This window comes from Neofelis nebulosa, chromosome 10, assembly GCF_028018385.1.
Source record: "Neofelis nebulosa isolate mNeoNeb1 chromosome 10, mNeoNeb1.pri, whole genome shotgun sequence".
In the NCBI taxonomy this organism is placed as follows: domain Eukaryota; kingdom Metazoa; phylum Chordata; class Mammalia; order Carnivora; family Felidae; genus Neofelis; species Neofelis nebulosa.
The window spans coordinates 49,293,490-49,320,435 of NC_080791.1; the positions used below are offsets into that span (position 1 = coordinate 49,293,490).

The 26,946-nt window shown below is 38.3% G+C and overlaps 1 protein-coding gene across 1 annotated transcript in view; it reads right to left on the reverse strand.

Moving 5' to 3' along the window:
* Positions 1 to 26,946, reverse strand: part of ANKRD42 (ankyrin repeat domain 42) — an 81,513-nt gene that overhangs the window by 16,036 nt on the left and 38,531 nt on the right. Inside the window, exons 9-11 of the mRNA XM_058686477.1 lie at positions 23,123 to 23,248; positions 18,953 to 19,058; positions 15,030 to 15,205 (exon numbers count right to left, since the gene is read on the reverse strand). Coding sequence (XP_058542460.1) covers positions 15,030 to 15,205; positions 18,953 to 19,058; positions 23,123 to 23,248 — 408 coding nt within the window. The remainder of the gene's footprint in view (positions 1 to 15,029; positions 15,206 to 18,952; positions 19,059 to 23,122; positions 23,249 to 26,946) is intronic.

The window sequence follows — 26,946 nt, forward strand, 5'->3', positions numbered from 1 at the left end:
AGAAAAACAAGGGCATTATGTGATAATTCACAGGTCAATACAGGTCAAGAGGATATAATAAATGTAAGTATCTGGACACCCAACATTTCAGCAGCTAAATACATAAAGCAAATATTAACAGATATAAGGGAAAGATGTAATACAGTAAGAGCAGAGGATTTTTTAAAGTAGACTCCATGCCCAACATAGGACTTGAACTCATGACCCTGAGATCAAGAGTTGGATACTCTACCAACCGAGCCAGCCAGGTACTCCTAAGAGTAGAGGACTTTAAAACCCCACTTACATCGATAGATAGATCATTCAGGATGAAAATCAGTAAGGAAACCTGTCTTTCAATGACACATGAGGCTAAATGGACTTAGCAGGTTTATACAAAACATTCTTTCCGAAAACAACAGAATACACATTCTTTTCAAGTGCACATGGAATGTTTTGCAGGATAGATCATATTAGGTCACAAAACAAGTCTCAATACATTTAAGAAGACTGAAATCACATCATCTTTTTCAACCATAACATTATGAAACTAAAAATAAATCCCAAGAAAAAAACTGGAAAAAAACACTGTAACACATGGAGGCTAAACAGTATGTTACAAAACTACGAACAGGTCAACAAATAAAAGAGGAAATTTAAAAAGAAAAAAAAGGAGACAAATGAAAATGAAAACACAACAGTCAAAAATCTTTGGGATGCAGCAAAAGCAATTCTAAAAAGGAGATTCATGGTGAAACAAGTCTACTTCAAGAAACAGGAAAAACAAATAAAAAATCTATGTACCTAAAAGAACTAGAAAAAGAACAAAGCCCAAAGTTAGTACACAGAAGGAAATAATAAATACTGGTGCAGAAATAAATGAAACAGGGGCGCCTGGGTGGCTCAGTCGGTTGAATGTCCGCCTTTGGCTCAGGTCATGATCTCGCAGTCTGGGAGTTCGAGCCCCGCGTCGGGCTCAGAGCCTGGAGCCTGCTTTGGATTCTGTGTCTCCCTCTCTCTCTCTCTGCCCCTTCCCCACTCATGCGCGCACACACACACACACACACACACACACACACACACACTCTCTGTCTCTCCGTCAAAAATAAATAAACATTTAAAAAATTAAAAAAAAAAAAGAAAGAAATGAAACAGAAAGTAAAAAAAAAAATTGAAAAAATTAATGAAACCAAGAGCTGGTTCTCTGAAAAGGTAAAATTGATAAACCTTTAGCCAGACTTATCAAAAAAAAAAAAAAAAAAAAAAAAAAAAAAAAAAAAAAAAAAAAAAAAAAAAAGGACACAAGTAATATTTGAAATGAAAGGGGAGAAGTAACAGTAACCAACACCACAGGAATATAAAGGAATATAATAGAATACTACAAAAAATTACATGCCAGCAAAGTACCTAGAAAAAATGGATAAATTTATAGAAACATATAAACTTTCAAAACTGAATCAGGAAGAAAACAGCCTGGGTGGCTCTGTCAGCTAAGGATCCGGCTCTTAATTTCAGCTCAGGTCATGACCTCATGGTTGGTGAGATCGAGCCCCACATGGGACTCTGTGCTGACAGCATGGAGCCTACTTGGGATTCTCTCTCCCCTTCTCTCAGCCCCTTCTAGGCTCATTCTCTCTCTCTCTCTCTTTTTCTCTCATCTCTGTATCTCTATCTCTCTCTCAAAATAAAAATAAATATTAAAAAAAAAACTAAATCAGGAAGAAACAGAAAATCTGAACAGACCAAATACTAGTAATAAAACTGAAATGGTAATCAAAAAACTCCCAATAAGCAAAAGGCCAGTACCAGATGGAGTCACAGTTAAAATCTACTAAACATTTAAATACGAGTTAATGCCTATTCTCCTCCAACTGTTCCCAAAAATAGAGGGAAGAAAAACTTCCAAGCACATTCAACAAAGCCAGCATTACCCTGACACCAAAACAAAAAAGAAACACTGCAAAAAACAAACAACCACCACCATCAACAACAACAACAACAAAAACTACAGGCCCACATCTCTGATAAACATAGATGCAAAAATTCTTAACAAAATATTAGCAAGCCACATTGAACAATACATTAAAAGTATCATTCACCATGATAAGTGGGATTTATTCTGGGATGGAAGGGTGGTTCAATATTTGCAAATCAAGCAACATGACACACCACATCAACAAAACAAGGGATAAAAACCATATGGTCATCTCAATAAATGCAGAAAAAGCATTTGACAAAATTCAACATCTGTTCATGATTTTAAAAACTCTCAATAAAATAGGTATAGAGGGAACAAACCTAAATACAATAAAAGCCATATATGACTAACTCCTAGCTCACCAGTCAATGGTGAAAAACTCAGGGCCTTCCCTCTAGGATCAAGAATAAGATGAGGATGTCCATTCTCACTGTTTTTTTTATTATTTTTTTTTCAACGTTTTTTATTTATTTTTGGGACAGAGAGACATAGCATGAACGGGGGAGGGGCAGAGAGAGAGGGAGACACAGAATCGGAAACAGGCTCCAGGCTCTGAGCCATCAGCCCAGAGCCTGACGCGGGGCTCGAACTCACGGACCGCGAGATCGTGACCTGGCTGAAGTCGGACGCTTAACCGACTGCGCCACCCAGGCGCCCCTCACTGTTTTAATTCAACAAAGTACTAGCCAGAGAAATCAGACAACAAAATAATTAAAGGCATCCAAATTGATTAAGGGAGAAGTTAAACTGTCACTACTTACAGATGACATGATACCATACATAGAAAATCCTAAAGAGTATCAAAAAATATTGTAATTAATAAATGAATTCAGAAAAGTTGCAGGGGTGCCTGTATGGCTCAGCTGGTTAAGCATCCAACTCTTGATTTGAGTTCAGGTCATGATCTCACAGTCCTGTGATCCAGCCTGGGTTGAGCTCCACAGTGGATACAGAGCCTGCTTAAGAGTCTCTCTCCTCTTTCTACCCCTTCCCTGCTTGCATACATGTATAGGCACCCACATGTGTGCACACTCCTGGTCTCTCTCAAAAAAAAAGAAAGCAATAAAGTTGCAGAATACAAAATTAATGCCCAGAAATCAGTTCCATTTCTATACATTAACAATAAAGTGGCAGCAAGAGAAATTAATAAAACAATTCCATTTACAATTGCACCAAAAAAGAATAAAATATCTAGGAATAAACTTAACCAAGGAGGTAAAAGACTGAAAACTATGTGATGAAAGAAATTGAGATGACACAAACAAATGTTAAGACATACCATGCTCATGGAGAAGAATTAATCTGGCTATCACACCCATACTACCCATAGCAATCCACAGACTCAAAGCAATCCCTATCAAAACACAAATAGTATTCTTCACAGAACTAGAACAAATAACCCTAAAATTTGTATGTAAGTACATAAGATCCTGAGTAGCCAAAGCAATCTTGAGAAACAAGAACAAAGCTGGAGGTATCAGAATCCTAGATTTCAAGATAAACTACTAAACTGTAGAAATCAGAACTGGCACAAAGACAGACACAGAGATCAATAGAACAGAATAGAAAGCCCAGAAATAAATCCATGTTTTTATGGTCAATTAATTAATCTAAAACAAAGAAATAAAGAATACACAATAAGGGAAAAGGCATTCTTTTCAATAAATGTTGTTGGGAAAACTGGATAGCTACATGCAACAGAATGAAACTGGACCACTTTAGTATACCATATACAAAAACTCAAAGTGTATTAAAGACCTAAATAAAACCATAAAACTCCTAAAAAAAATGCAGCATAGTAATTTCTTTGACATCAGTCTTAGCAACATATTTATGGATAGGTCTCCTAAGGCAAGGGAAACAAAAGCAAACATAAACTATTATGACTACATCAAAATAAAAACCTCTGCACAGTGAAGTAAACCATAAACAAAATAAAAAGACAACCTAGTGAAAAGGATATTTGCAAATGATATATCTAATAAAGGGTTAATATCTAAACTATATAAAGAACTTACAAAGCTCTGATTAAAAATCTGATTTAAAAACACACAGAAGATCTGAATAGGCATTTTTCAAGAGAAGACAAATGGTTGGCAAAGCTCAAAATCAATAATCAGAGAAATGCAAATCAAAACCACAATGAGATATCAGCTCATACCTGTCAAAATGACTAGTACCTAAAAGACAAATAATAACAAGTGTTGACAGAATGTGGAGTAAAGGGAACCTTTGTGCACTGTTGGTGGGACTGTGAATTGGTGCACCCACTGTGGAAAACAGTATGGAGGTTCCTCAAAACATTAAAAATAGAAATACCATAGAATCTAGTAATTCCACTACTGGATATTTACCCAAAGAAAACAAAAACACTAATTAAAAGACATATGCACCACTGTGTATGTTGCAGCCTTATTTAAAATAGCCAAGATATGGAAGCCTAAGTGTCCACTGATGAATGGATAAAGGTATAATTTACGTATACAATGAGATATTACTCAGCCATAAAAAGGAATAAGATCTTACCATTTGTGACATGAATGGACCTAGAGAGTAGAATGCTAAGTGAAATAATTCAGAGAAAGACAAATGCCATATGATTTTACTTAGTTTTGAAATCTAAAAATCAAATGAACAAAAACAGATTCTTAAATATCTGGGAATTTAAGAGGGAAAAAAACAGATTTTTTTTTTACATTTTTTTTGCATTCATAATTTTTTTTCAATATATGAAATTTATTGTCAAATTGGTTTCCATACAACACCCAGTGCTCATCCCAAAAGGTGCCCTCCTCAATACCCATCACCCACCCCCCATCAACCCTCAGTTTTTCTCAGTTTTTAAGAGTCTCTTATGCTTTGGCTCTCTCACACTCTAACCTCTTTTTTTTTTTTTTCCTTCCCCTCCCCCATGGGTTTCTGTTAAGTTTCTCAGGATCCATATAAGAGTGAAAACATATGGTATCTGTCTTTCTCTGTATGGCTTATTTCACTTAGCATCACACTCTCCAGTTCCATCCACGTTGCTACAAAGGGCCATATTTCATTCTTTCTCATTACCACATAGTACTCCATTGTGTATATAAACCACAATTTCTTTATCCAGTCATCAGTTGATGGACATTTAGGCTCTTTCCGTTAATTTGGCTCTTGTTGAGAGTGCTGCTATAAACATTGGGGTACAAGTGCCCCTATGCATCAGTACTCCTGTATCCCTTGGGTAAATTCCTAGCAGTGCTATTGCTGGGTCATAGGGTAGGTCTATTTTTAATTTTTTGAGGAACCTCCACACTGTTTTCCAGAGTGGCTGCACCAGTTTGCATTCCCACCAACAGTGCCAAGAGGGTTCCCGTTTCTCCACAGCCTCTCCAGCATCTATAGTCTCCTGATTTGTTCATTTTGGCCACTCTGACTGGTGTGAGGTGATATCTGAGTGTGGTTTTGATTTGTATTTCCCTGATGAGGAGCGACGTTGAGCGTCTTTTCATATGGCTGTTGGCCATCTGGATGTCTTCTTTAGAGAAGTGTCTATTCATGTTTTCTGCCCATTTCTTCACTGGGTTATTTGTTTTTCGGGTGTGGAGTTTGGTGAGCTCTTCATAGATTTTGGATACTAGCCCTTTGTCCGATATGCCATTTGCAAATATCTTTTCCCATTCCTTTGGTTGCCTTTTAGTTTTCTTGATTGTTTCCTTTGCTGTGCAGAAGCTTTTTATCTTCATAAGGTCCCAGTAGTTCATTTTTGCTTTTAATTCCCTTGCCTTTGGGATGGGTCAAGTAAGAAATTGCTACGGCTGAGGTCAGAGAGGTCTTTTCCTGCTTTCTCCTCTAGGGTTTTGATGGTTTCCTGTCTCACATTCAGGTCCTTTATCCATTTTGAGTTTATTTTTGTGAATGGTGTGAGAAAGTGGTCTAGTTTAAACCTTCTGCATGTTGCTGTCCAGTTCTCCCGGCACCATTTGTTAAAGAGACTGTCTTTTTTCCATTGGATGTTCTTTCCTGCTTTGTCAAAGATGAGTTGGCCATACGTTTGTGGGTCTAGTTCTAGGGTTTTTATTCTATTCCATTGGTCTATGTGTCTGTTTTTGTGCCAATACCATGCTGTCTGGATGATTACAGCTTTGTAGTAGAGGCTAAAGTCTGGGATTGTGATGCCTCCTGCTTTGGTGGTCTTCTTCAAAATTACTTTGGCTATTCGGGGCCTTGTGTGGTTCCATATGAATTTTAGGATTGTTTGTTCTAGCTTCGAGAAGAATGCTGGTACAATTTTGATTGGGACTGCATTGAATGTGTAGATAGCTTTGGGTAGTATTGACATTTTGACAATATTTATTCTTCCAATCCATGAGCACGGAATGTTTTTCCATTTCTTTATATCTTCTTCAATTACCTTCATAATCTTTCTATAGTTTTCAGCATACAGATCTTGTACATCTTTGGTTAGATTTATCCCTAGGTATTTTATGAGTCTTGGTGCAATTGTGAATGGGATCAGTTTCTTTATTTGTCTTTCTGTTGCTTCATTATTAGTGTATAAGAATGCCACTGATTTCTGTACATTGATTTTGTATTCTGCCACTTTGCTGAATTCATGTATCAGTTCTAGCAGACTTTTGGTGGAGTCTATCGGATTTTCCACGTATAATATCATGTCATCTGCAAAAAGTGAAAGCTTGACTTCATCTTTGCCAATTTGGATGCCTTTGATTTCCTTTTGTTGTCTGATTGCTGATGCTAGAACTTCCAACACTATGTTAAACAACAGTGATGAGAGTGGACATCCCTGTCGTGTTCCTGATCTCAGGGAAAAAGCTCTCAGTTTTTCCCCATTGAGGATGATGTTAGCTGTGGGCTTTTCATAAATGGCTTTTATGGTGTTTAAGTATGTTCCTTCTATCCCAACTGTCTCAAGGGTTTTTATTAGGAAACGATGCTGAATTTTGTCAAATGCCTTTTCTGCATCAGTTGACAGGATCATATGGTTCTTATCTTTTCTTTTATTAATGTATTGTATCACGTTGATTGATTTGCAAATGTTGAACCAGCCCTGCATCCCAGGAATGAACCCCACTTGATCATGGTGAATAATTCTTTTTACATGCTGTTGAATTCGATTTGCTAGTATCTTACTGAGAACTTTTGCATCCATATTCATCAGGGATATTGGCCTGTAGTTCTCTTTTTTTCCTGGGTCTCTGTCTGGTTTAGCAATCAAAGTAATACTGGCTTCATAGAATGAGTCGGGAAGTTTTCCTTCCCTATTTTTTGGAATAGCTTGAGAAGGATAGGTATTATCTCTGCTTTAAACGTCTGGTAGAACTCCCCTGGGAAGCCATCTGGTCCTGGACTCTTATTTGTTGGGAGATTTTTGATAACTGATTCAATTTCTTCGCTGGGTATGGGTCTGTTCCAGCTTTCTATTTCCTCCTGATTGAGTGCTGGAAGAGTGTGGGTGTTTAGGAATTTGTCCATTTCTTCCAGGTTGTCCAGTTTGTTGGCATATAATTTTTCATAGTATTCCCTGATAATTGCTTGTATTTCTGACGGATTGGTTGTAATAATTCCATTTTCATTCATGATTTTATCTATTTGGGTCATCTCCCTTTTCTTTTTGAGAAGCCTGGCTAGAGGTTTGTCAATTTTGTTTATTTTTTCTTTTCAAAAAGCCAACTCTTGGTTTTGTTGATCTGCTCTACAGTTTTTTTACATTCTATATTGTTTATTTCTGCTCTGCTCTTTATTATTTCTCTTCTTCTGCTGGCTTTAGGCTGGCTTTGCTGTTCTGCTTCTATTTCCTTTAGGTGTGCTGTTAGATTTTGCATTTGGGATTTTTCTCGTTTCTTGAGATAGGCCTGGATTGCAATGTATTTTCCTCTCAGGACTGCCTTCGCTGCATCCCAAAGCATTTGGATTGTTGTATTTTCATTTTCGTTTGTTCCCATATATTTTTTAATTTCTTCTCTAATTGCCTGGTTGACCCATTCATTCTTTAGTAGGGTGTTCTTTAACCTCCATGCTTTTGGAGGTTTTCCAGACTTTTTCCTGTGGTTGATTTCAAGCTTCATAGCATTGTGGTCTGAATGTATGCATGGTATGATCTCAATTCTTGTAAACTTATGAAGGGCTGTTTTGTGACCCAGTATGCAATCTATCTTGGAGAATGTTCCATGTGCACTCGAGAAGAAAGTATATTCTGTTGTTTTGGGATGCAGAGTTCTAAATATATCTGTCAAGTCCATCTGATCCAATGTATCATTCAGGGCCCTTGTTTCTTTACTGACCGTGTGTCTAGATGATCTATCCATTTCTGTAAGTGGAGTGTTAAAGTCCCCTGCAATTACCACATTCTTATCAATAAGGTTGCTTATGTTTGTAATTGTTTTATATATTTGGGGGCTCCCGTATTCGGCACATAGACATTTATAATTGTTAGCTCTTCCTGATGGATAGACCCTGTAATTATTATATAATGCCCTTCTTCATCTCTTGTTACAACCTTTAATTTAAAGTCTAGTTTGTTTGATATAAGTATGGCTACTCCAGCTTTCTTTTGACTTCCAGTAGCATGATAGATAGTTCTCCATTCTCATTTTCAATCTGAAAGTGTCCTCAGGTCTAAAATGAGTCTCTTGTAGACAGCAAATAGATGGGTCTTGTTTTTTTATCCATTCTGATACCCTATGTCTTTTGGTTGGCGCATTTAGTCCATTTACGATTCAGTGTTATTATAGAAAGATACGGGTTTAGAGTCATTGTGATGTCTGTAGGTTTCACGCTTGTAGCGATGTCTCTGGTACTTTGTCTCACAGGATCCCCCTTAGGATCTCTTGTAGGGCTGGTTTAGTGGTGACGAATTCCTTCAGCTTTTGTTTTTTTGGGAAGACCTTTATCTCTCCTTCTATTCTAAATGACAGACTTGCTGGATAAAGGATTCTTGGCTGCATATTTTTTTCTGTTCATCACATTGAAGATTTCCTGCCATTCCTTTCTGGCCTGCCAAGTTTCAGTAGAGAGATCCGTCACTAGTCTTATCGGTCTCCCTTTATATGTTAGGGAGTTTATCTCTAGCTGCTTTAAGAATTTTCTCTTTATCCTTGTATTTTGCCAGTTTCACTATGATATGTCGTGCAGATGGATTCAAGTTACATCTGAAGGGAGTTCTCTGTGCCTCTTGGATTTCAATGCCTTTTTCCTTCCCCAGATCAGGGAAGTTCTCAGCTATTATTTCTTCAAATACACCTTCAGCACCTTTCCCTCTCTCTTCCTCCTCTGGAATACCAATTATGCATAGATTATTTCTCTTCAGTGCATCACACTTATTTCTCTAATTTTCCCCTCATACTCCTGGATTTTTTTATCTTTTTCTCAGCTTCCTCTTTTTCTATAATTTTATCTTCTAGTTTACCTATTCTCTCCTCTGCGTCTTCAATCCGAGCTGTGGTTGTCTCCATTTTATTCTGAAGCTCATTGATAGCATTTTTTAGCTCCTGCTGGCTGCTCCTTAGTCCCTTTATCTCTGTAGCAAGAGATTTTCTGCTGTCCTCTATACTGTTTTCAAGCCCAGCGATTAATTTTATGACTATTATTCTAAATTCACTTTCTGTTATATTGTTTACATCCTTTTTGATCAGTTCGTTAGCTGTTATTTCCTGGAAATTCTTTTGAGGGGAATTCTTCCATTTCGTCATTTTGGATAGTCCCTGGAGTGGTGCAGAACTGCAGGACACTTCCCCTGTGCTGTCTTGAATAACTTGCGTTGGTGGGCAGGGCCGCAGTCAGACCTGATGTCTGCCCCCAGCCCACCACTGGGGCCACAGTCAGTCTGGTGTGTGCCTTCTCTTCCCCTCTCCCAGGGGCGGGATTCACTGTGGGGTGGCGTGGCCCATCTGGGCTACTTGCACACTGCCAGGCTTGTGGTGCTGGGGATCTGGCGTATTAGCTGGGGTGGATCAGCAAGGTGCACAGGGGCGGGAGGGGCAGGCTCAGCTCACTTATCCTTCAGAGATCCGCTTCGGGAGGGGCCCTGCGGCACCGGGAAGGAATCAGACCCGCCGCCGGAGGGATGGATCCGCAGATGCACAGTGTTGGGTGTTTGCACGGTGCCAGCGAATTCCCTGGCAGGAACTTGTTCCCTTTGGGATTTTGGCCGGGGGATGAGCGAGGGAGATGGCACTGGCGTGTGCCTTTGTTCCCCACCAAGCTGAGTTCTGTCATCCGGGGCTCAACAACTCTCCCTCCCGTTGTCCTCCAGCCTTCCTGCTCTCCTAGCAGAGCTGTTAACTTACAACCTTCCAGATGATAAGTCCCGCTTGCTGTCTGAACACACTCCGGCCCCTCCGCTTTTGCAAACTAGACTTGGGGGCTCTGCTTTGCCGGCGGGTTGCCCCTCTGCCCCCTCCCGCCAGTCTGTGTAGCACGCACCACCTCTCTGCCCTTCCTACCCTCTTCCGTGGGCCTCTCATCTGCACTTGGCTCCAGAGAATCCGTTCTGCTAGTCTTCTGGCAGTTTTCTGGGTTATTTAGGCAGGTGTGGGTGGAATCTAAGTGATCAGCAGGACACGGTGATCCCAGCGTCCTCCTACACTGCCATCTTCCCCCGATTCTATCAAAAACAGATACTTAAATACAGTGAACAAACTGGTGTTTGCCAGATGGTATGCGAGTGGGTGTGTAGGTGAAATAAATAAAGGGGACCAAGAGGTACAAACTTCAAATTATAAAATAAGTAAGTCACAGAGGTGAAAAGTATAATAGGGAATATCATCAATGATATTGTAAGAATGTTTGACAGTTACAGATGGTGACTACATTTATCATGGTAAGCACTGAGTAATATATAAAATTGTCGAGTATATATATTGTATCCCTGAAAGTAACAAAACATTGTATGTTAATTATACTTCAATTACAGAATGTAAAAAAAGAAACTATAATGAGATCCCACTTCACACTCATAGACTAGCCTTAACCAATCAAACAATAACAAGTATTGGCTAGGATGTAGAGAAAACGGAACCCTCAAACATTGTTGATGGGAATGTTAAATGATGCAGCCATTTTGGAGAACAGTTTGGAAGTTCCTCAGAATGTTAAACATGGCGTTACCAAATGACTCAGCAGTCCCAACTAACTCCTAGGTTTATACCCAAGAGAAATGAAAAAATATTTACACACAAAAACATGTACATGAATGTTCACAGCAACAGTATTCTTAATAGCCCAAATATGAAAACAACTCTAACATCCATCAACTGGTGAACGGATAATAAAATGTAGTGTATCCATACAAGAACACTATTTGGCAATGAAAAGTAATGAAGTACTGATCCATGTTACAGGATATATAAACCTTGAAAACATTGTTCTAAGAGTAAGAAGCCAGTCTCAAAAGACCACATATGTATCATTCCACTCATATGAAATACCCTGAATAGGCAAATTTATACAGACAGAAAATGGATTACTAGTTACCTAGTGATGGGGTCTGGGGGGAAGGGAGAAGAAAGCAGGAGTAAAGGGGAACGATTACTAACAAATGTGGGGTTTCTTTTGGGTGTGACGGGAATGTTTAAAAATTTACTATAGTGATGGTTGCACAAATCTATGAATATACTAAATAACATTAAGCTGGGTACCTTAGATGTTGGTAAATTGAATGGTATGTGAATTATGTCTCAATAAAGCTACTGAAATTCTGAAGGGATCATTAACTCTGAGCTTTACTACAGGGTGACCTAGGTGGACTGTTTGTTGGGAGCCCCTGATATCAGCATCTTCAGGTCTTCACTTGCTTGCATTTGCCAGGGAAGAGGCTTTTACCATACCCTGGAGAGTAATGATCTGCCTGACAATGCTCTGGAAATTCTTAACAACATTTTTTTAATTTCTTTGTTCATTTCTTTTGTTTTTTAGATTCCACTTACAAGTGAAATCATATGGTATTTGTCTTTCTCTGTCCAGATTATTTTCACTTAGTGTAATACCCTCCAAGTATATTCACATTGTCACAAACTGCAAACAAACAACAACAAAGAGAGAAACAGACTCATAAATACAGAGAACTAGTGGTGGCCAAAGGGGAGGGGGGTGGGAAGATGGGTGTTTAGGATGAAGAAGCACAAAGTTCCAGTTCTAAAGTAAATAAGTCACCAGGATGAAAAGTAAAGCAGAGGGAATATAGTCAATAATAGTGTAATGCACATCATGGTGAACATTTCATAACATACACAATAATTGACTTACTATGTTGTACACCTGAAACTAATTTAATATTACACATCCACTGTACTTCAATTAAAATTTTTTAATTTTTAATTTTTAAAAATCTAGACGGGAGTTAGAAATTTTCCTTAGAAAATGTAGTTTTGGTCTAACTAGTTCTTCCTGCCCAACAAACCAAAAATACTTTCCACAGATCAAGAGGAAGGGAACAGACATTTACTGAGCTTCTATTAAGGGCTAGGCACATTCCATTCTCTAGTATATTAATCTTTTTAACTCTGTGGGGATGACATTATAACATTCTCATTTTTATAGGTGAGGAAACTGAGGTGCAAGGATTAACACAGCTAAGAGTGGTGAAACTCTGATGTCTGAATTCAGTGCCCAAGCTCTACTCACTTTTTTTTTAAATTTATTTATTTTTGAGAGAGAGAGAGAAGGAGGGACAGAGAAAGAGAGAGAATATGCCAAGCAGGCTCCATGGTTCATGGGTTCAAGCCCCGTGTTGGGCTCCATGCTGATGGTACAGAGCCTACTTAGGATTCTCTTTCCCTTTCTCTCTGCCCCTCCCCCACTCTCATGCTCTCAAAATAAATAAACTTAAAAAAGAAATTCCTTTAAGGAGCACCTTAAAGGTGCTCAGTAGGTTAAGCATCAGACTTCAGCTCGGGTCATGATCTCATGGTTCATGGATTTGGGTCCCACAGCGGGCTCTGTGCTGACAGCAAGGAGCCTGGAGCCTGCTTTAGATTCTATGTCTCCCTCCGTCTCTGCCCCTCCCTCGGTCATGCTCTATCAAAAATAAACAAACTTAAGAAAAAAATTCTTTTAAAAAAAAAAAAGGCTGCATGGGAATGCAAGCTGGTGCAGCCACTCTGGAAAACAGTATGGAGGTTCCTCAAAACACTAAAAGTAGAACTACCCTACCACCCAGCAATTGCACTACTAGGCATTTATCCATGGGATACAGGTGTGCTGTTTCGAAGGGACACATGCACCCTCATGTTTATAATAGCACTATCAACAATAGCCAAAGTATGGAAAGAGCCCAAATGTCCATCAATGGATGAATGGATAAAGATGATGTGGTGTGTGTGTGTGTATATATATATACACAATTGAGTATTATTCAGCAATCAAAAAGAATGAAAATTTGCCATTTGCAACTACGTGGATGGAACTAGAGGGTATTATGCTAAGTGAAATTGGTCAGTCAGAGAAAGACAAAAATCATATGACTTCCCTCATATGAAGACTTTAAGAGACAAAACAGATGAACATAAGGGAAGGGAAACAAAAATAATGTAAAAACAGGGAGGGGGAAAAAACAGAAGAGACTCTTAAATATGGAGAACAAACAGAAGGTTACTGGGGGGGGGGGGTTGTGGGAAGGGGGATGGGCTAAATGGGTAAGAGGCACTAAGGAATCTACTCCTGAAATCATTGTTGCACTATATGCTAACTAACTTGGATGTAAAAAATAAAATAAAATTAAAAAAAAAAAAAAAGGGGCTGCAAAACCAGAATGTAGCTTTCTTTGTAGCATCACTGGTAGTTCCAGGTCCACATCAGAGACTCCTGGAGCCCAGGAAATCTGTGCAGACATTCTGCATCTGCTCTTGTACCATTTTAATTTGGTGTCCTTAGCAAATTTAAATTATATTAAAAACTTCATCTAACCTTAGACTGGCAGGTGAGTATGTTCTCTTCCTGCCCATTCATAACCCACCTGAAATGCTATGCTCTCCCCTACCTCCCAGTCTACTCTCTACCCAGCAGCTAGAGTGATACTACTTGTAAACATAGATCAGATCATTCCCATCTCAAACCTAACCTGTGGCTTCTATTTAAAATAAGAAAAATTTTAAAAATTTAAAAACCCATAAAATCCTAATTAGGCCCTATACAATCTGACTGGGCCCCTGCTTACATCCCCAACTTTATCTGTTACCACTTCCTTGCTAATTGTACTCCAGCCACACTTATTGAGGCTCAAGTCCACCCCATAGCCTTTACACACACAGCTCCTTCTGCTTAGAATGTTCTTCCAAGATCTTCATATGGCTCATCCTCATCACTCAGAGGTCTCTCCTCAAATGTCACCCCCTCAGAGAGGCCTCCTCTACTGGTTATCTTATCTTTGGTACTACTATACCTTATTTTCTTATCAGCTAGTCATCACCTTCCCTCCACCACCACCACCAGTAGAATGAAATTTGCTGGCAGGGCAGGGATTTTGTGCTGTTCACTGTTTCATCGATATGTGCAACAGTGTCTGGCACACAGTAGACACTCAATAAATATTTCCTATTATTAATCTGTAAAAATCATTTGACAACTAACCACGGAAATCCTCGAGATTTACTTCCCTGTTTCCTATGACCCACTTAAGTATTTTTTCCTCCTTATAACTTTTTCCTCCCTGAGGGACAGAGATTATGTCTTACTTTTTTTTAAATGTTTATTTACTCTGAGAGAGAGAGAGAGAGAGAGAGAGAGAGAGAGAGAGAGAGAGAATGGGGGGGGGGGGGTCAGCAGAGAGAGAGGGAGAGAGAGAATCCCAAGCAGGCTCCATGCTGTTAGTGCAGACAGAGCCACAAACTGTGAGATCATGACCTAAGTCAAAACCAAGATTCAGATGCTTAACCAACTTAACCACCTAGGCACCCCTCTTACACTCTGTGTGTTCACAAACCCATAGCACAAACATTTGTACTAGTCTGGCTTCCCCCCAAAAATATCAAAGTATTTTTGTTTGCAGATGGTTAATTAGAATAATTTCCAGATTTGTGGTAAAAACTGGCTATGGTATTTCTTAAACAATAAATCAACATAGAGTTGGCACACTTACTTCTGGCATTTGTCTTATCCAACTCACTGAGACATAGATCATCCATGGCATCAGTGCTTCCCTCAACACCATGTCTTAAGAAAAACTTTGTATCATTTTCATCAATTTCATTCTCATCATCCAAGTCATATTTTTGTAGCCCCTCTAATAGCTTTACAGCCGCTAAATGGGCAAACCTGTGGGAAAGAATCAGAAATTAATACACAATCTTCTTCAAACTGAAATGACAGTTTGAACTTAATTTAGCAGATTACACTCTGTACATTATGACACCAACTCATCTACCAGTAAAGGAGCAAAACTGTACCTGGGGGTGCCTGGGTGGCTCTGTCAGTTAAGCATCCAACTTCAGTTCAGGTCATGATCTCATGATTCATGAGTTCAAGCCCTGCATCAGGCTCTGGGCTGACAACTCAGAGCCTGGAGCCTGCTTTAGATTCTGTGTCTCCCTCTCTTTCTGCCCCTCCCCCGCTCGTGCTCTGTCTCTGTCTCTCTCTCAAAAATAAACAAACATTAAAAAAAAATACAAAAAAACACAACTGTACCTGAAGGTCAGTGAGAATGTGACATACATCCAGCTCAAAGAGTTACTGGACACTAAGGACAAACAGTCCTATTACAGGCTATTTCATAATTTGTATTGACAAAAATCCAAATGGGAGAAGAGACCCAATATCAAGACAATATGTGGTGTGCCCTAGACACAGCTGGTCAACTGTATAGAAAGCCCAGAACCACCTTATTTCTTATCTGTATTTACTACCTTTTTTGATGGCCTAATTTAGATTGCAGAACTAGTTCTGTTTCCAGTTTTAGGGTAAGTATGTATCTACCCCCTTAATTTTCATCCTTCCTCAACCCTAAATACTTGGCATGGTTTTGAAATTTAATGGAAAAACAGTGACTTTTTCTATCCATGTTTTCTATTTTCTTTGAGCTTGCCCACATCTCCATGAAGCTTCCAGTAATATACCCTAGGTTTTGGAGTTGACATGATTGCCATGTAATCTGCATATTTTTCTCAGTCATGCTAATTGAAGTGCTTAATGTTTCTTCTTATCACATGGAGAACTACTCATTAAATACAAAATCTCAAATCCTATTTTTTTCCACATACTTACATAACCATATGCACACATTTGTCCTCCCCTTTCACCAGGTACTGCAAATATTAACAAATATTTTAGGAAGTTGTAAGGTTAACAGAATTCATTATCTCTACCACTAGGTTGCAATTTAACAGCTATCATTTACTGAGTACTTGCTTTATGCCAGATTCAAGTGTATTTTTTTTTTTTTTTTAAGTTTATTTTGAGAGAGAGCGTGCATGCATGCATGTAAGTTGGGAAAGAGGAGGGGTTGAGGGAGACAGAGAGAGGGAAAGAGAGAGAGAGAGAGGGAAAGAGAGAGAGAGAGAGAGAGGGAAAGAGAGAGAGAGAGAGGGAAAGAGAGAGAGAGAGGGAAAGAGAGAGAGAGAGGGAATATCCCAAGCAGGCTCTGCACTGTCAGTGTGGAGCTCAAACTCACAAACTGTGAGATCATGACCTGTGCTGAAATCAAGAGTCAGATGCTTAACCCACCGAGCCACCCAGGAACCACCCCCACCCCACTTTTTTTTTTTTTTTTTACAATTTATTCAAGGTTATTTCTATAATAGTACACATACACCTAAAATTTTGGTGCATGAATTACAAAATTCTAATAGGTATACAGTGGAATTTCATTGTGGTTTTAATTTGCATTCTCCTAATGTAAATGATTTTGAGCATTTTTTAAATGCATATTTGCCATTTGTACATTTTCCTCTGGTGAATAAACAGTATCAAATGCTTGCAAGAAAAAGAAAACAAAAGAAACTCACTGCTAGTGAGAATGCAAATTGGTATGATCACTTTTGAAGGCACTTTCGCAGCTTCTTATAAAATTAAACATACTCACAAACTTCGCACATGACCCAGCAATCCTACTCCCAAATATTTACCCAAGTGAGCTAAAAACTTATGTTCACACAAAACCCTGTATGTGAATGTTTAAAGCAGCTTTATGCATAATAACCAACAAATGGATATAATCAAGATATCCATCGATTGGCTACTGGATTATAGAACTATTAGAATACCATGGAATTCTACATCTAATGGAGTATTACTCAGCAATAAGAAAGAAATGAACTACCAATACACATAAAAGAATCTCAAAATAATGATGCAGAGAGAAAGACGCCAGATTTATAAGAGTTTGTACTGTACTCTAGGAAATACAAACTAAACTACAGTGACAGAAAGCAGATCCGCATCTGCTGGGGGAAGGGGAAGCAGAAAGCAGTGGAAGGAGAGAGATACAAAGGGGGCACAAAGAGACTTTTGAGGAGGATGGATATATTCACTCTCTTGACGGTGCTAATGGTTTCACGGGTACATACATTTATCAGAATTCATCAGTTGGTACTATACAAATATGCATACTTTGTCATATGCCAATTATATCTTGGAAAAGCCATCTTCCAAAATAAAAATAAAGTGGGCATGAGTTGATTATGATCCTAGGTATGTGGAACCGCAAAACCATGCTCCGGGACTTCAAAGAAATCCCTCAAAATTTTAAGGAACATGAACTCACAAAAACTGCAGAGCAATTCAGTGAATGATTACGTTCTGGCATCCTGTCAAACCTCATTTGCAACTTTTAGCCCACATTTCTACCCTAGATTCAAGCAGTTCTGAACCACATACAGCTCCTCAAACACACAAGGTACTATCTTACAATTCTGCCTTCTTAAAGCACCAGCATAAACATTGCTTCCTCCAAAAAAAGCTTTTTCCCTGACCTCTATATAAATTCCATCTCCCTTCAGGTTCCTTCATAACTCTTATCATCTGTGTTAACATTTCTCTCCCACAACTTTCTTTTTTTTTTTTTTTTTTTTTTTTTTAATTTTTTTTTTCAACGCTTTTTATTTATTTTTGGGACAGAGAGAGACAGAACCTGAACGGGGGAGGGGCAGAGAGAGAGGGAGACACAGAATCAGAAACAGGCTCCAGGCTCCAAGCCATCAGCCCAGAGCCTGACGCGGGGCTCGAACTCACGGGCCGCGAGATCGTGACCTGGCTGAAGTCGGACGCTTAACCGACTGCGCCACCCAGGCGCCCCTCTCCCACAACTTTCAAATAGGAAGATCTAGGTACTTTTTCTCCTAAGTTCTTACTGTATCTTACACATATGTTATAATGATTATAATTAATAATTATTATTATGTACATTGTCTCTTCACAAGATTGCAAACTTGAGGGGAAGGACTGTGTTTTTTCGTCTTTGTAATCCTAACACTAACCATAGCACTAGGGACACACTGTATATACAGGAAATTGAATGAAAAACAACCAAATGAACAAATGGATTGACTGAATTTTCCTTGAGGACCTGACCTGAGTGAGGGGGTGTTCAATATTAGGTGTTATATTTAATTTAAACATAAACATCAAAATTTGTTTCAAAACCTATGTGGCTCCAAATTGATTATTCCTTTTTATCACACAGTATTTCACACAGTACGAACATTTGTGGGACACAACTCTCCATTGTGTACCACTGTTTTAAGCACTGTAGAATGTTTAGCATTCCTGGACCTGACCTCACTATATATCAGTGTTGGTCTCCAATCATTGTGACACTCACTCCTCCACACATTTCCAAACCCCCTCCCTCCCCCAGGAAAGGGGACAATATTATCTCCCAATTGAAAATCATCACTTTAGAGAGAAGAGTTGAGGTCTCATCCAATGTCAATTCAGCTTGAAAATTATCATTCCATCAGCATTTGACAGAGTCCTAAAATTCCATTAAATCCTCAGAGTTTTCTGAATATAAGAGAGTATATACAAAAGTTTAAAAACAGAAGAAAGTAGTAAAGCAAATAGGGATACCTCTTAGCCACATCGCTGGGTTTCTCCCCTGCTTTGTTTGTAATATTACTGTCTGCTCCCATTTTAATTATCCACTGCAAACACTCTATGTGGCCTTGCCCAGCAGCTGTTTCAAAAATACAAAACGGAAAATACAGACAAAAAAAGTTAATAGTAACAATTATCTGAAAATCTTGGACAATCCCATTACAGAGTATTTTCACAAATACTGATCCTTATAATAACCAACAAAAGTAAGTTGGGCAGATGTTACTTTCTCTGTTAATTTACATACTCATTAGACAAATATTCTATCAAATATCTACTGTGCTAGTCTCTATACAGAGGACTTTCCCTACATATATAAAAGCTGAAGTTCAACGAGGTTATTTATTTAACATCACACAGCTAGCAAGGAATGGATTTGAAACTATAATCTAGGTGTTCCCAATCCTTATCCAGTGTTTGCCTGTGCTATTTATAGGTCCTGACTAATCCTGTATCTCACCAGAACGTGAGCACAATCCAGCCACAGGGACCCACAAGGACTTCAGATATCTTGCATCATCTTATGTAAAGAGGTTATTCTACTGACTCTCAAAACTCAAAATTTGCAGTCCCCTCACTGATTATCAGAACCATTTACCACCTTTTTCAAAATCTTGTTAACACATGCACTCAGTACTAATTTCCACCTCCATAGCTCTGTTTACATGTCTTCTCACCTAGTACCCAGCACTCAACCAGTGCTCATCCAACCTCTATCCATCCTTCTAGATTCATCTCAAGACTCTGGGAAACTGGGGGAAAAAACTTAATAAACTTAAAAGACCTGATTTTAGGTCTACTAAACAATGAGACTGGAGGACAGGACAGAACTTAGCAAGTGGCTGGCACATAAAGACTCTCAATAAAGTCTGTAAAGTTGATGAGTGAATAAATGAATGACAATATTAATAAAATGTCAGCTTTGCTCTTACCAGCTAGCTGTACAACCTCAATCAAGAAAACTGATTCCTCTGGACCCCAATTTCCTTATCTTTTACAAAGATGATTTCATATTTATAAGGAGGGTACACTGCTGCTTCATAAAATTACAAGGATTAAATGTGATGACAGTTTTGCATCCCATTAAATATCATATAAATATATTATTTCTGAATTCCCATGAACTCTCCTTTAATAATTTCACCCTTACCAAATTCTTCTTTCTTCAGTTCCTACTCTTGAATTACTATTGCCTGTATTTTAACAACCAAATCCTTTCTGCCATTTATTACATCCTAACTTTTACAAATCTCTAGTTGTTCATATTGTAAGTATGTGGCTCCTTAACAGGAAGGTCTGGATCTCATAGAGTCTACACAGTGCAAGCATATGGTTGGTGCTAAATATAAATGCCTGTGTAAAATAAATCAAAGACTAGGAACTTCTGGTATATCTTTGGTGTCCCAAAAAGTGAATCCACCTCCAATATTGGCAACAGAGAAAAGAGGACAGAAAGTCAGAAACAGTGACAGAGTAAGCCATCACTACTGTACGAATTCTTCCACCATTCTCTTCTTCACTCAGAGCCATCTATCAAACTCAGAGTTGGCCCCTGAAAAGCCTGGGCCTTCTCCCTGTCTCCTACAGCAAACTCAAAACCAGTTAACAAAGAATACTACAAGATTTCCCAGACCTTTAGAAATAACCCCACTTTAGACAAAGATGGCAACATATTCTGTCTTTAAGATTTACAAAATAGTATTTATGTATCATGGATAACAGTTTTAGAAGACAGAATGAGCTTAACCAAACATTTCCATGTTATTACACAAATACTGTTTACAAAAAAGGGAAAGGGAGGCAAAAGTATTTCTCTAAAATGAATTACAATAAGAGGATTTTTACCCAAGATCCTTATTGTATACTGGTTAGGGTATGTTTAAGAATTTTAATCCATGTTTTATAAGAGAACAGATAAAATATGCAGTGGCTAGAAATTTTTGAGAAATTATTTGCAATACTTATGGCTTAGCAAATGAAAGGAAGGAGCAGTTATGGTGGATTTAAAAATCATTAAATGATTAAGAAGAAAGCCTCAATACTAAACACAGCAGCTTATTTACTGAATCAATATATAAAATAAAGGAAAAGAAGCAGAAAGATTGATAAAATGTGGGAAAGGTGAATTAAATCATAAGGAGACATCAACTTTTATTTGACTAATTTGGCTATAATCTAAACATACAGATGTTTGCCAGGAAAGGCAAATGTACACAAAATGCCCCTTCTCCCCATTATACCCACCTCTCACCCCTCTACCACACCACCTGATCCACTCCTGGCCCTAGGTGTCCTCAGTGGATAGACTGACAAGAGAAGGGGTGAAGAGCAAACACTACTAGTTCCTCCTCAGTTTTCACCCTCCCATCTCACAATGGTTGCATCCCAAACACCCTATCGTTATACATCAGTCCCTTTAGAACCTTCTTCCAGATCTCTCATTTCCATCTTAGTTCCAGTGGTGAAGAAGTGACTGAGAAAGGCTGAAAACCAGCCATCAATGAAACTTAATTGTTCCTGGAAAGATGCATATTAAGCATCATGAGCAAGCCTATCTTTTGCTACAGTGTCTAAATGATACTCCACATATAATATTAGTAATAAGAAGTGCTTATATCTAGGATATGAAATGAGGGCTTTGCTCCAGGGCACCACATTTTAAACTATCCATATATAGAGCACATTTTAAGTCTCCTCCCCATTCGCAAATCCCATGGCGAAGAGTTAAACCCCTAGACAGCCAGTAGAGACAAAGGAGTGAGATTTTCCAAGTCTAGGGTAGAGTGTTTGTCAAAGTGGAAACCCCTTTGTGTGTAGGGGAAATCTCTTTGCATTCCCCTTCTTATGCCACCTAAGCTCTCTCTTCCAAAACTACTGGTACACATGGTACTTGGATTCTATACTGGAGATTCCTTATGACTTAAACCAACTTTAATAATTAAACTAAGAACCTAACCGACAGGAATATAGTCTGTGATTAGGACCAGCAGAAGTTATTTATAAAAATAAAAACCTAATCCAAACACATGACTGCAGGGGTGTCAGGGTGGCTCTGTTGGTTAAGCACCCGACTCTTGGTTTCAACTCACCTCATGATCTCACAGTTCGTGAGTTTGGGCCCCGCATCGGGCTCTGTGCTGACAGTGTGGATGGAGCCTGCTTGGAACTCTGTGTCTCCCTCTCTCTCTGCCCTGCCCCACACCCACCCCCACTCATGCTGTCTCTCTCAAAAATAAATAACTTTTTAAAAAATTAAAAAACACATGACTGCATTAACTAGACTACTTACTGTCTTTTACTCTAACATTTTTTAAGGGCTTTTTAAGAAATCTCTATACCCAAAACGGGGCTACAACTCACGACCCCAAGATCAAGAGTTGCATGCTCCACTGACTGAGCTACTTGGCAGGCCCTTTAACACTTTTACAAGAATTACCAGCCATTAGATTCTGAAGGAACTTATAAATCACAAATGAGGCGAAATGGAAATTTCAGATGGGGTAAAGATTTGGTTTTTGATTTTATAAATACAATGAAGATTGGCAAGAATAAATCCTAGAGTACCTACTCCCAATAAGGACTGACAATTTGACAGTCTGATTAAAAAACCAAAAAGCTAGTTAACATGTTAGAATTTCACATAGAAGGAAGGAGAGAATGCAGAGAAAAGTGGTAGACATCTTGAAGATATGTTCAAATCAAACATTCATTGATATTTCTATGGAAGTAAAAACATTTTTTCAGAGTCTAAGAAAGAATAAAAATTTGCTACACCTTTTTCTCAAGTTCTGGTATACCTTTTTCATGCCTTAGCATGAATTAATAGACCATTTTTAACCCAAAGAAAATGTCAGTCCTAAGAAATTTCTCTAGCAGTCAATTTCATATCTAAACATGTCAGTATCACAAGAGAATTTCTATTGGAATTACCCTAAATGTGACAATTTCTGACATCATAAAAGGAATATCTCACTTCAATTGAAAATTAAGCTCTATGTGTACAATATAAGGAAGACTTAAATGTCCTAGGGTATCAGGAAAAGTTTTACATTTTCACATGTTTCTGAAGTATAATTATTTTAAAAGGTAAATAATTCAAAGGTAATTATGTCAGAACTGAAAACAAAACCAGGAATAACTCACCTTTATGCATAGGAGTTGATCCATTATTATCACGTTCATTAATATTTATTACTCCATCTTCTATTAATTTCTTAAGCGTTTCTAAATCACCCTTAAAGGCAGCCATATGACCTGGAAATGCTAAGGCTATGAATAGAAATTCAGTATTTCAGTAAATACATGAGTTCATTCTATTTTTCTTGACTCAAGCAGTCACACATTTCAGATTTCAATATTAACTCAATTATGATAATGTTACATTGGAATTAGTTTGATTGATGCAATAACAAGTAATAAAAAGGACAATCATAAAGTAAGATTATTATTAATTGTGTAGCCCTTCCACCCCTCAGGACCTCAAACATGCCAAGTAATATTGTACCAGAACTATGCTTAACTATATTCCATTCTTCCCTCAGGCCACCAAAAAACACACGACGGTCATTTTCAACCCTTCACATAAAGACGTTTTTGGTCTAAAGTCCTACATTTGCACAGAACACTCACTCTCTGTTTGCAAGGAAGTGAAGAAAGCAAAATAAAGTGGAAGCAGATAAAGTATACATAAGTATGTATACAAATACATACACATATACACATGCCTGTGTAAAAGGGGCTGACCTAGCTCCTAACTACACATTAAATACCTGACAAGATGTTTTTACTGATAACAACTCCAAGATCAGGACCTGAGCCAAAATCAAGAGGTGGATGCTTAACCAACTATGTCACCCAGGTGTCCCTATTCTCATTTTTAAATCTGAAAAGGAAACAGAATAGCCAAAGAATATTTTAAAAAAAATTTTTAATGTTTATTTACTTTGGAGAGAGACAGAGAGATAGAATATGAGCCATAGAGGGGCAGAGAGAGAGGGAGACACAGAATCCAAAGCAGGCTCCAGAATCTGAGCTGTCAGCACACAGCCCAACACGGGGTTTGAACTCACAAACAGATCATGACCTGAGCTGAAGTCATATGCTTAACTGACTGAGCCACCCAGGCACCCCAACCAAAGAATATTTTTAAAAGAAAAAGTTAGAGACTTACACTACCTGATTCTAAATCTTACTATATAAAGCTAGAGTAATCAAGCTGTAGTATTGCCAAACAGATATATCAAATATAGTACATCTATACAATAGAATACCATTGAGCAATAAAAAAGAATGAACTATTAATATACATTAGAGGAATGATTCTCAAAATGGTTCCATTAGAAAATTCAAACTAATCTATAATGACATAAAGCAAATAAGAGGTTGTATGGGGCCTACATCCATACAGTTGAATACTGTTGAACAATAAAAAGGAATGAACTATTAATATACATAACAGGGATGAATCTTAAAATGATTCTACTAGAAAATTCAAACTTGGGACATGTGGGTCGCTCAGTAGGTTAAACATCTGACTTTGGCTCAGGTCATGATCTCACAGTTCATGAGTTCGAGTCTGGCGTCAGGCCATCTGCTCTCAGCACAGAGCCTGCTTTGGATCCTCTGTCTCCTTCTCTCTCTCTCTCCCTCCCCTAGCTTGCATTCTCTCTCTCTCTCAAAAATAAAACATTAAACAAAAACAAAAAAAACCCAGAAAATTCAAACTAATTTATACTGACAGAAAGCAAGTAAGTGGGCCAGGGTGAAAGGAAGGGTGAAATATAAGGGGGTATTATTAAAAAAAAAAACCTTCAGAGGTGGTGGAAATGTTTTCCATCTTGATTGTGATGGTTTCATGAGTGTATACATCCAAACTCACCTAACAGCACACTAAATGAGTACAGTTTATTACATGTAAATCATACTTAAATAAAGTTCATTTTTAAAAAAAGGAGGGGGCGCCTGGGTGGCTCAGTCGGTTAAGCGTCCGACTTCAGCTCAGGTCATGATCTCGCGGGCCGTGAGTTCGAGAACCGCGTCAGGCTCTGGGCTGACGGCTCAGAGCCTGGAGCCTGCTTCCGATTCTGTGTCTCCCTCTCTCTCTGCCCCTCCCCCGTTCATGCTCTGTCTCTCTCTGTCTCAAAAATAAATAAAATGTTAAAAAAAAAAAAAAAGAACTCAAATTATTTAGAAAAGGGCAAAGAATACAGTTTTTAAAAAGGGAGAAAAGTATAGGCAGGCAATTCATAGAAGAAAAAAACTAGAAGAACCAATAACTTACAGAAGGATGTTCAACCTCATTCGCAATCAAGAAAATGCAAATCAAAATACAAATTAAACCTTTTCAAATCCAATCAGCTGGCAAACATTTTAAAGTCTGACAATAACGAATATCATTTCTCTAAATTCCCATCAAACATTGCTGATTAGAGTGCAAACTTCTACGAGCACCTGATGAAGAATGTAGCAATGCCTGTTTATACTGACGAAGGGCATATCCCACCAAGCAAACCCTAAAGTAGAATATCACACCTATTTACCCAAACAGGGCTCTTAACTCTCAGTCTTCAGAGAAGACAGGCAGTTCCACCAGCAGCCTCAACCAACAATCCCAATGTGCCATAAAAATATTTTCTATGTGGGCTCTGTGTTAAAAAGGTAGTAAAGCACTTCTCCACAGAATCTCTTGTATGTGTATATAAGGAGACACATACAAGAATATTCCCAACCACATTACTATAATAGTGAAAAACAATCTAAATGTCAAATTGGGAAATGGATAAATAATGGTTTTCATAAAATACAATACTACACAAACACTTAAAAAGAATAGGTATATCTATCAGCTTAATAAAAACCCCAAAACATAGTATTTTCTGGAAAAAAGCAAGGAATAGAAGAATGAATACTGTTTTATGCCATTTCCTTAAGATTTTAAGAGAAGTCTCAAAGACTACTAGTCATCCACTAAAATCCCCTTCCTTCAATATTAAGGGAGTTGTAGCTGAGTAAGTCTTCTCAGCTAAATACTGAATTCTCCAGGCTTCCTCACAGCTAGTACGCCCACGTGGCTAAACTTTTGCCAATGGAATTGTTAGCAAAAGTGATGGATACAGGGGCGCCTGGGTGGCGCAGTCAGTTAAGCGTCCGACTTCAGCCAGGTCACGATCTCGCGGTCCGTGAGTTCGAGCCCCGCGTCAGGCTCTGGGCTGATGGCTCGGAGCCTGGAGCCTGTTTCCGATTCTGTGTCTCCCTCTCTCTCTGCCCCTCCCCCGTTCATGCTGTGTCTCTCTCTGTCCAAAAATAAATAAAAAAAAAAAAAAAAAAAAAAAAAGTGATGGATACAAATTAGACCTTGAAAATCTCTGGTCCTAACCTTACAGTCTTGCTCCTCCCCACCTCCTACTGAATTAGCTACAACCAGAGAGAGCTAGTTGGAAAGAAAGCCAGTTTTGAATGACTGCACAGTATAGATTCACTCTCCAATCTGGGCTGTCATATAAATCCTTAAGCTACTGAATTTTATGATTTCTTTGTTAGAACAGGTTAGTCTCTTACTCCAAAAACACACAGTAGTGCATATTTTTGTAAGTACATATACATTAAATATAAAACATGTAGGGACACTGGGTGGCTTAGTCAGTTAAGCATACGACTCTTGGTTTCAGCTCAGGTCATGATATTGTGGTTTTATGAGTTCAAGTCCTGTGTCAGACTCTGCACTGGCAGCATGGAGTCTGCTTAGGATTCTGTCTGTCTCTCTCTCTCCCTCTCTCTCTGCCCCTCCCCAATTTGTGCTCTCTCTCAAAATAAACTTAATTAAAAAAATTAAAATTAAAACCTGTAGAATGGAATTATAAATTGAAAACAATATTTACCTCTGAGAAGGAAGAAAAAGAATGATATGAAGGAGACAGAACCAAGAAACTTTAACTGTATGTATAACATTTTATCCTTAAATTAGTGGC